This window comes from Apiospora aurea (assembly GCF_038362705.1).
Source record: "Apiospora aurea strain CBS 24483 chromosome Unknown utg000001l_segment0_segment0, whole genome shotgun sequence".
Classification (NCBI taxonomy): Eukaryota; Fungi; Ascomycota; class Sordariomycetes; order Amphisphaeriales; family Apiosporaceae; genus Apiospora; species Apiospora aurea.
Window position 1 is genome coordinate 4,594,159 of NW_027117388.1, and position 13,431 is coordinate 4,607,589.

General features: G+C 53.8%; 5 protein-coding genes across 5 annotated transcripts; 3 read left to right on the plus strand and 2 right to left on the minus strand.

Annotated features, from left to right (window-relative positions):
* Positions 1 to 504: 504 nt before the first annotated feature.
* On the minus strand, positions 505 to 3,138 carry PG986_001408 (uncharacterized protein; the record flags this gene model as incomplete). The annotated part of the gene is made up of 1 exon (XM_066837630.1): positions 505 to 3,138. The coding sequence occupies one exon, from the start codon at positions 3,136 to 3,138 to the stop codon at positions 505 to 507; it is 2,634 nt and encodes an 877-aa protein (XP_066706523.1).
* Positions 3,139 to 3,778: 640 nt separating this feature from the next.
* On the minus strand, positions 3,779 to 4,547 carry PG986_001409 (uncharacterized protein; the record flags this gene model as incomplete). Its single annotated transcript, XM_066837631.1, has 2 exons — positions 3,779 to 4,259; positions 4,426 to 4,547. The coding sequence occupies 2 exons, from the start codon at positions 4,545 to 4,547 to the stop codon at positions 3,779 to 3,781; spliced, it is 603 nt and encodes a 200-aa protein (XP_066706524.1).
* An 889-nt stretch (positions 4,548 to 5,436) lies between these two features.
* PG986_001410 (uncharacterized protein) lies at positions 5,437 to 6,949 on the plus strand (the record flags this gene model as incomplete). Its single annotated transcript, XM_066837632.1, has 3 exons — positions 5,437 to 6,196; positions 6,238 to 6,556; positions 6,616 to 6,949. 3 exons carry the CDS (start codon positions 5,437 to 5,439, stop codon positions 6,947 to 6,949), a joined length of 1,413 nt encoding a protein of 470 aa, XP_066706525.1.
* Positions 6,950 to 8,067: 1,118 nt separating this feature from the next.
* On the plus strand, positions 8,068 to 9,071 carry PG986_001411 (ubiquinone/menaquinone; the record flags this gene model as incomplete). The annotated part of the gene is made up of 2 exons (XM_066837633.1): positions 8,068 to 8,342; positions 8,408 to 9,071. 2 exons carry the CDS (start codon positions 8,068 to 8,070, stop codon positions 9,069 to 9,071), a joined length of 939 nt encoding a protein of 312 aa, XP_066706526.1.
* Positions 9,072 to 10,906: 1,835 nt separating this feature from the next.
* Positions 10,907 to 13,111, plus strand: PG986_001412 (uncharacterized protein; the record flags this gene model as incomplete). The annotated part of the gene is made up of 3 exons (XM_066837634.1): positions 10,907 to 11,087; positions 11,159 to 11,270; positions 11,329 to 13,111. 3 exons carry the CDS (start codon positions 10,907 to 10,909, stop codon positions 13,109 to 13,111), a joined length of 2,076 nt encoding a protein of 691 aa, XP_066706527.1.
* Positions 13,112 to 13,431: the final 320 nt, after the last annotated feature.

The window sequence follows — 13,431 nt, forward strand, 5'->3', positions numbered from 1 at the left end:
CTTGGATTGGAGCGCTACTTTGGCATGATATGCACTGTTTAGGTACTGTTACGTGCAGTGCAGTCTGCATGAGAGAAAAGAATAATTAATACAATCTTGAAATGTCAACGACTTGATGTTACATTGTTTTGCACATGAAATCCAGAGCTCCTATGTGACAGGATGATGGACGGGCGAGGTAGTCTAGAGAGAGAGATACTTGATCAAAACCCAAGCAAGAAAATCGTCATTATATCCTACTGCTATCCTAGCAATCAATGAATCAATGAACACCGTGAACTCGCTGCTGCTCTATATAAATGTAAACACCATCATTATCCGCCTGTGGCAGATTCCTCTTTACGAACCCCGTTCCCTTCTCCTCATGAAAACATCCGTCGACACATTCTTATTCTCCTAAGCCACCTCGAAGGGTTTCAGAAAGAACAATCTGACCATAGAGCGTAAGTAGTTGCAGTACAAGGAAAGGGGTGAAAAGGAAGGAAGAGTGCAGGACGTAAAGTTTTACTCCGAGTCGTCCGCCGAGTCCCATATTATGGACGGCGGCCCCTCGATTTGCTGGTTTATCAAACTATCCGGCAACATCTGACTCTTGGTCGGCAACTGCGACGACCGCAGCGAATGGCGATGCGAGCGGCCGTTGGGTGGGCTACTGCTTCCTACAGGAGCGCTGCTGGACGGCACCGCCGAGTAGTGAGCAGGCGGGAGCGGGGCTACTTTCTCGGGCGACGGCACAGGGCTGGACGTCGAGACCTGGCTCACCGTGGTGGCTTGCGAAGCCCGCACGTAGCTCCCTCGGTTGTTCCGCTGGCTTTCTTGCCCTGCGGCTGCGGCTGCCAGAGCACCAGAGAGGGATCGAGGCATAACAGGTCTCACGAAGACGTTGTCGTCATTATCGTCGTCATCGCCCATGTTGTTCCTGGAGTAGTTGTCTCGCGGTGCTGCTCTCTTGCGAGGTGTCGGGCTGGCGGGAATGATCTCGGGCGGATCTGAGGCCAACTGCGTTGAATGGCTTATATCACTCCGGATTTGCTCGGCTATCTCTTGAGACACAGTCACGTTAGGGCTGCTGCGGACAGGACTGCTGCGGATCAAGCTTTGCTCGATGTCCTCCTCCTCTTCATCAAACAAAGCGCATCGCAGGTTGGCCGTCAGCTGGCCGACAATGGCGGGAGGAACATAGGCATACTTCTGCGGCGCGGTGGGCCAGCCGTATTGCTTCATGGTCTCGAGCGACACCGGGTTATTCAGCTCGTAGATCTGGAGGGCTTCGTAGGCGTAGGTGACCGCCTTCTTCTTTCCTGCGTTGAACTCGGCATTGCCGATCCCGTCGTCGTCGATCTCGCCCCGCGTCTTGGGGGGTCCCATGAGGAACATGTAGCGCAGCTCGCTCGCGGGCTTCGTGATGTATACCCAGACGCGATGGACAGACTCGGGCATCTTCCAGGAGCGGAACTCGTGGGTCTTAGTACGCTCGACCATGCGCTTGACGTGTTCGCCGTAGATGGAGACGATGATGTCGGACCGATCGGATATAGGACCAGTGGCCTGGATGGTCGACAGGGGCACGCGCTGGCTCTCGAGGCCTTGCGTGCAAGCTTGCGTATAGGCCTGCGTTGGGGTGTCGGGAGTCGGCTCCTCTGCAACCAGCTTGTTGGGCGAAGATTGCAGGCGTCGACTGGGTCTTGCCACAGGGGTAAGTTCTTCATCCTCGAGTTGTGCATCCCCTTTGCTACCTTCTAGAGCAGTACCTGCTTTATCTCTGGGTTCCGACACAGTGGTTTCCTCTTCTTCTTCCTCCTCGTCGCTTGGCCGATCATCGGAAGTGATCATTATAGCCTGCGTTTCAGCACTGACATCATAGTTCTCAACCGAGTTATCCTCCGCAATGGAAACAATGTCGCTATTCCCAAGTATTGCGCTTTCATCGTTCCGCCTTCCTGCGACACTCACATCCTCCTCCTCTTTCTCCTCCTCCTCTTTCTCCTCCTCCTCTTTCTCCTCCTCCTCTTTCTCCTCCTCCTCTTTCTCCTCCTCCTCTTTCTCCTCCTCCTCCTCGCTCTCAGTCGCGTCCGGATCTTCCTCGTCAGAGTCAGGGATCTCCCGCAGAGGCTGGCGGTTGGACGCCTTCTCAAAGATGGTCTTCGGTGATTTTGGCTTGGTGCGGCCAGGCGTGATGTTCTCTTTATTCTCAGGCAACTCAAAGCGAAGTCGCTTGGCCCCGCTTGAATGAGGATCCCGTACCTTGGGAGTTGGCGTGGTGGGAGAACTATGGGTTGTGCTGTAGGTGTCCTGCACGGCCAACGTCCTAGGCGTCTTCCGTATGCCCTTAGGAGTTGAGATCTGGGTTCCAATGTTGGAGGACCGTGCCTTCAAGGGTGAAGGTTCCTTGGCAGGACTGTATCGCAGAAGCATAGGCGTCGCTGGAGATTGTGATGATGGTATCTCTAATAGTCGCGACCTCTGGTTTGATGGTGTCTCTTTTGGGGTTTCCCGCAACAATTGAGAGCCTTTAGATGGCACTCTTGCCTCTGTTCCAGAAGGAGTCTCCAGAGCGTCCCGGGTTCTCACGTCTCGCGTGGGGGTTTCCTCGATTAGACCCAGATCTGTCTCTGCCTCCGAGTCCTCGATTCTCAAGTCTCGTTCTATCTCCCCCTCCTTCTTAGATGAGAGGAACTGAGTGAGGGTCTGAGTATGGAAGCTGCTCGATACGCTGACGCTAGGCGTGTCACCCATGGTTCTGCGTCTCTTTGACCCCCTGGCCTTCTCGGGTTCCTCCTCGTCTCCCGTGGTTCTGCGCCTGTTGGTGCGACTAGACTTGGCCTTGGACTTGTTGGCCTGGATCTGCTGCAGCTCAATCTCTTCTTGGTCCTCGTTGTCATTCTCATCGTCATCGATGAGATGGACATCTGCGGGCGACGGTGTGACAAAGTCCATCTGGGTGAGAGTGCCTTGTCCAGGGCTCTTAAACTTGGAAGGCCTGTCGTGCCCATACGTCTTGATATGCCTGCGGCGGTGTGAGAAGTGCTGCTGCTTCGGGGCGGCTGGCTTGGATTTATACGTCTTGGGCGCTGGAGGTTCGGCGACGGCGGCGGACTGGTGGCCCCCACCAGCGCCAGCGCGAGTCTGTACCGGCATCGCTTCTGTGAACGAACAACTTCTTCCTCCAAGAAAAGCGACTGGGCGGTGGTGATGCAAAAGCCAGAAACCGATGACGTCCAAGAAGGGGCTTTGGCAAATCCCAGGACAGGTACAGGATGCTACGAAGTCGTCGACAATGGAATGCGTTCTAGCCCAACATTAGAGCTGATTAGAGTTGATGAGCCCTTGAATGAGAGGCCCGGGGTGTGGTGGAGAAGTGGGTCTGTGTCACTGTGTCACTGCAGCCAGCGCGTTCCAAGGTCCAAGGTCCAAGGTTGCGCGAACCTGGAGCGCGTCAGAGGGCAATGACTCCATGAATGGCCTAAAACAGCAATTCCAATTTAACCTAGCAGTGGCGGCTAACTGCATATTCATGTACAAAGCACTAATGCGAATATGCAAGGAAGCAGCACATGCAACACATGCATCCTCTTGCGAATACACGTATCAATGCAATTATTTGCCGACGTACACACGAAGGTGTTGGTTCAACGCATTGCACCTATGTATATATACCGAGAGCCTGAGAAAACTAACTGTTCTGGTCACCGGAAATGATATGTTGGGATCCAACTTGGCCATCGAGTGATGAACGCCAAGGACTCCAATCAACAACCATCTCACCCTGGTAGTCTAGTCACAACGATCCGCCATTTCCTCGTTTCTTACCCTTCTTGGCCTTCTTGTCCTGCTTTCCCTGCTTTCCCGGGCCCACAATCTCATCGAGCGGCTTAAGGGTCGCCTTGAATGCCTTCCGAATGGCCTCTGGGTCCGGTGTGGCGGCCTTGGAATCATCGTCTGGCTTTCCGCCGTTGGCGTTGGAGTTCTGAACATCCTTCTGATCGGCAGCCTGTTTTCCGCCGGTGGGCTTGCCGTTCTTCTGGTTGGTGGCAGTCTGTTCATCGGCGCTCTCTCCCTTGGCTTTCTGTCCACTGGCCTTCGACTTGGCAGCGGAGCCCTCCATCGCAGACGTTGAGACAGAGGACTGTGCCACGAAGACTGGTCCGGCGATCGTGTTGGGGGCCAGGGTCTTGAGGGTGGTGACACTGGTTGCGTTGTTGATCTGGATCTGAAGGTTGTGCTCTCCGGCAGCCGTCAACTGCGAAATAGTTAGTGTTCTAGTTGAACAAAAAGATAAAGAGAATGGAAGTTAAGCCCGGCCAACCCAGATTTCAGTTTAACAGGAACAGGGACCAAACCGAAGTTAAGTAGGGCGAGATTCTAACTCGGTTTAAGACGAAGGGAATCCAGCAGCTTCGCTTCTCGTTCGGGGTGAGGACTTACTCCTGCATATTAAGCCGGAAATTGGCATCACGCCAGACAAGCCCAGGGGCCGATCTGAAGCCTTGGAGTTTCTCATCGGGAATGTCATCGATGAATTTGTTGATGAGCTTCTTCCAGTTCATCTTGGTGGTTGTGGGTTGAGATCTGTCGATGCAGGCGTCTTGGTAGTTGGTGCTGATTCTGGTGGTAACGCTCCTGTTGAGGGTGGTGAAGACGGCGACGGTGGTGATGGTGAGGCCGACGCAGTCTAGAGAGATCTCTTCAGGTTGTGTAGAGATGGGCAGGCAAGACGAGAGAGAATGTGGTAGGATTTATCTGTACTGTTCTGCTAGGCTAGAGTGAATGCAAGCGACTGCATATTGAATAGATCCCCATATCTATCCTGCACCAGGAGCTCACCTATAGTTCACGATAACTGGTTGGCGTTTTTACAGACCCCCGAGCTACTAATCCATAAGCAACTCTTCTATTGCCAGGTCTATCGCGAACTACTTTCCCAAGGTCGGTGTTCCTCTGTTCCTACCATTGATAAGAGGGTACGGTTGGAGGTCGTCCCGATTGTTCTCGTGTAGGAAATGTGAGAACAGTCTGAGAAACGTCTATGTGCCTGACCTTCTTGTATTCACATGTCCAATTGTCTTCCTCCCCACCTATTAGTACGCCATACGGCTCTTCTCGGTCCTCTGTTCCTTCCTTCAATCCCTCGACTCACAACCGCCAGAACCCACTGCCCGCCTTCCTCCATAGCCGTGCAACTACAACACCAGAGCTCTTGCCAAAAGGTGGTACGAGAATAAACCCCTCTGGTTGAACATATTGGCCGACTGATGACTGGAAAGTTGAGAAGCCATTCTCAGAATTCCCCTTCCATCCTTTCCCAGGTAGGCCTTAACCTCCCCTGCATCAACACAACACAACACAACCTAAGCTGAGCCAACATAAAACAGCACTCTATTATCAAACACTCCCAGTTCTATTGCATCCTCAATTGTCCATTCTCAACCCTCGATCATGTCGTCACAGCATCCCTCACGACGTCCTGGTCTTGGTTGGACCCCAGCCGTATTCGGGCTCGTGCCGAAATGGCAGCGTGAACCTTCGCTTGATGTTGTTCGGGAGGTTTGCTGTGAGCAATTGGGGCTGTCCTTCAGTAACATGAACGGCCAAGGAGAAGATACCTGTGCTGTCGCCTTTCTTGCGGCTGGCGCCTTCAACAGAGTCTACACTGTCGACAGCGTGAAGGGCAAGTACGTCATGCGAGTGTCGCTGCCTGTCGATCCAATCTTCAAGACGCGAGGTGAAGTCAGCACGCTGCGTTTCATCCGAGAGAACACGACAATTCCAGTGCCTGAGGTCATTGCCTTTGACGACACAAGAAGCAGCAAAATTGGGTTCGAGTGGATTCTCATGGAGTTCATACCCGGGCAGTCTCTACGTTATCGATGGCGCAAGTTTTCCATGGATCAGAAGACCACGCTGGTTCGACGTGTGGCTGAAATGCAGGCACAGCTGTTCCAGTTTCATTCCATTGGCCGTAGCCCGACCCTTCGAGGAATCGGCACTCTTGGGACCGAGAAGACGTTTGATATCCCCGGCCGAATTGTTACCTTCCCATTCGTTCAAGGCAACTGCTATGACTACGACGTACCTCGAGGCCCGTTTCGATCGAGTCACGATTGGCTGGACAGTCACCTTCAGATAATCTGTTTGCAGAAACTGGAGGAAATCGAACATGCAGAGGACGATGAAGACAAAGAGCTAGCTATGGCCGGTTTGGAGGCAGCACAGCAACTGATGTGTGCCCTTCCCAAGATATTCCCCCTTGCCCGACATACGACCAAGAGCGGACGGCAATCTACCACCATGATCTTTCCGAGATGAATATCATGGTAGACGAGCAAGGAAACATCACAGGCATTGTCGACTGGGAATGCGTTTGTGCTCTGCCTTCCTGGGTTATAACCCGACCGCCGGTATTTATCCATAAGAATCGAAAGAGAAAGCAAAAACCTCTCCGGGACGAATATGCCGACGAGACGGAGGAAGACCGAGAGTTATCCAGCAAGTATGACGGTGGTCATCATTTGGATAACGAGGGCAAGAACGAACTGTATTGGATTCACCTCAAGGAGTACGAGACTACCCAGTTGAAGAAAGTTTATGACGCACGCATGGAACAACTTTTGCCAGCTTGGGGGAAATGATGAAAGACGCAGAGCTGCAGATAAAGTTCTACCTGAACCTTGAGAACGCTGCCAAGAGCTGGGCCACCGAAACCACTTGTGTGTGGGCCAAGGCCATAGTAAAAGGAATCACGCTTGGGAGAGATCCAGTGAGCGACAGCGAGGGCGATGGGGATGGTGCGGATGATGCAGATGATGAGGAAGAGGAAGAAGAAGCGGATGCGGATGATGAAGCCGAAGACGGTGGAGAGGAGGAGCGCGAGGGTGAGAAGTATGAAGACGAGAATCACGACGTTGTCGTGCCAGTTCACAGTGGCATCGAGGGAAAGGCCAGGCATTGAGATAATCGCTAGCTATCATGGTACAAAGGGCGAGAACAGTTCGAGCAATGGATGATGTGCCAATAGTGGTTAGGCTAGGACGAGGACAGTGTATGGATTCTGGAGTGTTACTCAAGTACGCGTAGAACAGAGAACCACGATGTGTGGCATAAGCTATCTGGTTGCCTAGGAGCAATGTTTTGGTTGTTTTATCTTGCCTGTGAGGATGAGTTGGAGCTGCCCAAGCAAAGTCTGAGAAACAGGCAGCGGATATCAAGCCAAGCTTTAATGCTTTATGAGAACATCCTAGAACCAAATTGACTCGACTGACAACAACAATACACACAAAAAGACGCGAGAATCCCACAATTCCACCCAGTACAATCTCACTGGGAAAGTTGCAACCACCCGAGGCCTTTCAGTACGCGCAACTTTGGACGATCAAGACAAGAATCAACCATCCGAAATAAGCATGAAAACTGTTGATTGTCTGCAGAGCCCCCGTCACCGAATTGGATCTGATAACACATCTGCACAAGCAATCTAACGGTCACCGCCATCAGAGTTACCACAAACCCCATTGACCCAGATCAACCCTGTTAATCGTTACAGCGTCTCACGATACAGCCATGGCGCTTATCAGCCCTGCGGCATCAATCGGACTGATCATACTGTTCATTGTCCTGTTGATCAGCATTGCCATCTGGAAGGGCGGTTACATCGTGACTGTCTTCAGTACCAAGATGTTCGAGGCACGGCTAGCACGGAGAAGAAAACAAGACGAAGAGCAAACCACAACAAATGAAACTGAAGGTTGAGGTAAGTGGCAACATGTGTATTCACCCCGCCGTGGTCGGATCCCAATATTACAGTCGACACAAGTCCGAGCCAGGTCAATGGTGATGAAAGGATGGATGCTCAAGGCTGGAGACACGGCTTTGACGTTCCCACCGAGTCATCGGCGGCCCGGGCTTGGCAACCTTAGCGCCCGCTGTCCGACCCCAGAAAAAAATGCTAGTCGGGCAGGTCGATCTCGAACCACAGGCTAACGTGATCTCCCTCGACAGGATCCTCCTCGCTCGAGCTTCCGTGACTGTCGTCTTCTCCGTTGCTTAAATCCCAAGGCGCAGACAGTCAGCATGGCCGCCCGATCAGGCCTGCGAGCCTCTGTACGCACATTGCGAACATCTGATTCTATTTACTGCCGTTGCACACGGCCCTTCAGCACCACCCTCCCATCCCGATACCCTGCACCCTCTCCCTCCGATAGAACCAAGACGACCCATTTCGGCTTTGAGGATGGCGTCTCCGAGAAGGAAAAGACGGAACGAGTCGCTGGCGTCTTCCACAGTGTTGCCGAGTCCTACGACCGCATGAATGATCTGATGTCTTTCGGCTGGCATCGCATATGGAAGTGAGTCTAGGCGCATACTGGCTACATTGCTGCCCCCGACCTCTGGTAGACTAACATGGCAAAAGGGGCCATTTTGTTTCTTCTCTGAACCCGGGCGCTTCTTCCTCAAACCCACCGAAACCGCAACGAATCCTGGACATTGCGGGAGGCACTGGCGATATCGCCTTCCGCATGCTGCACAATGCTCACGTTCTCAACTCGAACCCGGACGTACACGTCACGATATCTGACATCAACACCTCTATGCTTTCTGTGGGCAAGTCCCGGTCCGAAGCTCTCCCTGCATCGCAACAAACAGCCCTCTCTTTTCTCCCCGCGGACGCCACCGCGCTCCCGGACACCATTGCGGACTCCTCGATAGATCTTTACACTGTCGCATTCGGCATTCGCAACTTCTCCAACATACCCGCCGCTCTGCGGGAAGCCTACCGTGTCTTGAAGCCGGGCGGCGTCTTTGCCTGTCTTGAGTTCAGTAAGGTCGGCAACCCGTTGCTGAACGCGGCCTACAAGAGGTGGAGCTTCAGCGGCATCCCGATGATCGGACAGTTGGTTGCCGGCGATCGCGACAGCTATCAGTACTTGGTGGAGAGCATCGAGCGATTCCCTACCCAAGAAGCGTTCAGGGATATGATTGTCGATGCTGGTTTTGTTGTCGGAGGGGACGGCTACGAGAATCTTACCGGGGGTGTTGCGGCTATACATAAGGGCATGAAGCCTTTGAAGTCCTGATCGTAATGACTTGGAGGATATCCGCATGGCGTACTTGTATCATTAGAAACGTGGCATATACGGCTACTAGAAATGGCTGCACAGTGCCGGCAGCCAAGTACTGGCAAACGAATTGTATCAATAATTGAAACGGACCAACTCCAATTAAGCAATTGCACCCTTGTCGCAGCCGGGGCAACTCGATTGGAGCTCTTCTGACGTTATGCTTGTCTGGTAGCTGTTAACCAATGTTCCAGATCAGCACAGCAAAAAGTCAAGGTCAACCAACTGGCTCGATGAATTCATTCATTCATTCATGAATCAATCAATCAATCAATTGATCCAGCTTCTGTAGAATGGACTGTTGCAGCCTCGTGACGCTTTCCCTCTTTGCACGAAAAGGCGTCCGCGTACGGTTTAGCGTGTTCGGCCTATGTACCTGGGGGTGACAGCGGCGCCAGGCTGCCAAAAATTGACTTTTACTTGGGGGGAGGGAGAAGACAGCTGGAAGCTGGACGACTGGCTTGCGTGTCCTTATTAGTACCTAGGCACTTCCCGTAGGGTCGTAGGAGGTAAGTAGCGAGTGAGAGGATGGCACGACGACCTGTGCCTGTGCCTGTGCCTGGAAGTTTGAATGGAGAGCTCTCCATCAAATCCATCCATCGGTCCTGTAGCTGGTGGACAAGTTAGTTACAACAGTCATACATACATCTTATTAGCACAGCTCAGCAACAAAACTGGAACACATACAGTACAGCAAGCACTGGAGCACTGGAGCACGAGCACGAGCACGAGCACATTCCCAAGGTAGCACCGTGTGTACTCGTCCCTCTTACCATTGAACCAACTACCTACCGTACCATGTCCCAAAACCCATCGCAGCCTTCCCTCTGCCTGTCTACCGGTACTCTAAATTTATTTTAGGGAGATCCATCTTTGTTGTCGTAGAGCCGCAACCTTCCCATCACCTCCCTCACTGCAGGCCAATCCCTCACTTGCGCATCACGCATCCATCCCCCCCTTGCCATTCGTATTTGTTCTTTCGTTTTGATACCCAGGAATCACATACATACTTCTGTACTTCTTCCTATCAGTTGCACCCTCTGGGCTCGGGGCTGAAGTTGCAACGCACGTCCGTACGGCCGTCACTGATACCGACAGACAGACAGACACACTGCCTGTCCGAATTGTGGGAGGACGCACTGCAGCCGAGAAAAAGAAGCAAAGCCGCCACACCTGGCCGAACCGGCGAATTTCCTCCCTCGACCACCAAGTCACAACAACCTCACCTCACGCGCCGAACGATTGTCCATCTCCCGCTGCCGACCAACCCTCATTGTCTCGGCCACCTCGAGAACCATCGTTCCTCCCTCTCCGCTCGCCACTTCTATTCCACTCGAAAACCAACCAAACCTACTGATCCATGGCTGTATGTCACTCCCCGACCGGATTCTCTTTGCGCATTTGATACACCACTGCATCAGAAGTCTGATGGGAAAGCTCTCATTCTTACCAAGCTTCCAAAGCACTCACTCTCTCCTTCGCCTGTCGCGTCTTGTCTTGATCCACAAATAAGTTGGGTTGTGCAACTCACGATCCCCCTCCATCTCCAACCGCAACCCAACCAAGTATCTCCCAAGCAAGCAAGCAAGCAAGCAAGCAAGCAAGCAAGCAAGCAAGCAAGCAAGCAAGCATCATGGCTTCTACTGGCCCCCCTCCCCACCAGATGGGATTTCCTCCCGTAGCACCCCCGATGGCGGTACCGCAGCAAGGCTACTATCCCGCTCAACCCGTTCAGCCTGCCCAGTACCGACGGGGCATGTACAGCGACATCAGACTCGAGATGGGCACCCCCCATGACTGACCCTCACCTCCAGCAACCGCGCCAGCCTTATAACCAAGGCTACATGCCCAACGGCGCCCCTGGCAGCCACCCCAACCTTCAGCCTGCGCCCGGCGCAACCCCGCTGCTGCCGAACCAAGGTCGCGTTATCCAGACTGGTCCTATCCGAGTTCTCTGCATAGCCGATGTGCGAGGTAAGTTGGATTTCCCCGCAAGCGAATCCAATGTGCATGGGGCATGGTACTGACGACTCTGCGATGCATAGGTAATCTCAGATCACTGAACGATCTCGCCAAGCAAGCTCGAGCAGACCACATCATCCACACGGGAGACTTCGGTTTCTACGATGACACCTCACTGGAACGAATCGCTGACAAGTGAGCTGGAATCAATGCATACATTTTTGGGAAACAATATCTGACCGTGTGGCAATAGGACACTGAAGCATGTTGCGCAGTACTCTCCACTGATATCCGAGCATGTCAAGAAGGCCATTGGCCAGGGCGGCCCCGGTCCCGTGAAACAGCGCTTCGCATCCCAGGACCTGCCTCTGTCCGAGCTTTCGCTGTTCATCAGTGGCCAGGTCAAGCTCGACGTGCCTGTCTATACCGTATGGGGTGCGTGCGAGGATGTACGCGTCCTGGAGAAGTTCCGATCCGGCGAATACAAAGTCAACAACCTGCACATTATCGATGAAGCTCGTTCCATGCTGCTCGAGATTGGTGGTGTCAAGCTTCGACTTCTCGGTTTGGGTGGTGCTGTTGTCATGCACAAGCTCTTCGACAACGGTGAGGGCCGAACTACAATTGCCGGTGGCCAGGGTACCATGTGGACGACACTTCTCCAGATGGGAGAGCTTGTTGATACTGCTAACCGCGTTTACGACCCCACGGAGACCCGCGTATTCATCACGCACGCCTCGCCGGCCCGAGAAGGTATACTGAACCAGCTCTCTGTGAGCTTAAAGGCCGACTTCTCTATCTCCGCTGGTCTCCATTTCCGATACGGAAGCTCTTATAACGAGTTCAGTGTCAACCCCACGCTGGATCACTACCGCGGCAAGCTCGCTGCCTCCAAGGCCTCGTTCAACGACGTTTGGGAGACGGTGAAGAGCGAGGTGGAGCCCGCCATCCAGCAAAATGAGGCTCAACAGAACCTACTGCGAAACGCTCTCAACCTCGTCGAGAAGATGCCCACTACTGCAGCTGGTGGTAACCCGTTCGGCGGTCCTGTTGGTGGTTCTGCTGCCCTCGGACAGGTGGACGAAAGCGCCTTCAAGAATATGTGGAACTTCAACCTGGCGGATGCTGCCTTCGGCTGGTTGGTACTGGAGATTCAGGACGGCCGCATCGGCACCGAGATGAGAGCGCAGGGCTTCAACTTCTCTCACCGTGGTGCCAAGCAACAGCCCAATATGCCTGCCACGAGCTCGCCTTCGCCTGCGCCCATGGCCAGTGGAGCGCCTGCTGCGAACATGCCACCTACCGGCCCCCAGCGAGCACCATCCGCAACCCAGCCCAAATCGGCCAATGCTACGCCATTGCAGCCGAAGCCTGCCACTCCCAAGCCATCTGCTCCGTCTCCCGCACCTGCCTCCGCAACCAAGGAGAATGAGAAGCCTACGAATGGCACGACTACTGGTCCTGATTCGGCACCTTCTCCTGCTCCTCGGGGTGGGGCCGCTTCTGAAATCATTGGACTCTTCATTATGAATGTCCAGTCGGATGAGCAGGCCCGTGATATTTTCACCGATGAGCACAAGGGCAAGATCACCAAGATTGACAAGTGGGGCGCCTCATCTCAAAACAAGGTGGCACACTTCCCAACCATGGAAGACCGTGATCAGGCCTATGCAAGCCTCCCGGACGACTACAAGGTCCGCCAGACCGAGGACCGATCCAAGCCCCTTGTTAAGATCTTCCAGCCTCGGGAGAGCAAGACTTTCGCCAACCGCGGTGGAGCTGGTACCTGGGGCAGCAGCAGCAGAGGAGGCACCAACTCGAACCGCAGTGGCTACCAAAGCGCCACTGAGCGCGGAACCGCTAGTGGCGGAGAGAGCGGTCCTGAGAGCGGTCGTGGAGGACGTGGACGGGGTGGAAGCCGAGGTGGACGAGGTGACCGCGGCGGCCGTGGAGGACGTGGTGGCCGTGGCGGCGCCAAGGGCGACGGCGGCAGCGCATCACCTGCTCCGGTTTCCGCAACTCCGGCGGATGCTTGAAGTAGCCAGGTTGCCACCCACGCATTCTCATATTACGCTTAATCCACTTGTACAACTCGGTTCTCGCATGAAAATCATCTTCTGTCGTTCAACTGGCGTAGAGGGTTCATAAAAAAAGAGTCGGCCAGACCGGGGAAGGGGTTCTCCCTTTGTTGGAGGGTCATGGCCACTTTCCGTTGAATGGTGGACACGGATACGACGCAGACAGGTCTTTTCACCTGCTGCTAGACATGATACGACGCTTTTCTTCCCTGTACCACAAACCATTTGGCCTTCGCGGGCCTTTCTTCCGCCCCAAACCTGTCACTTCCTCCCCACTA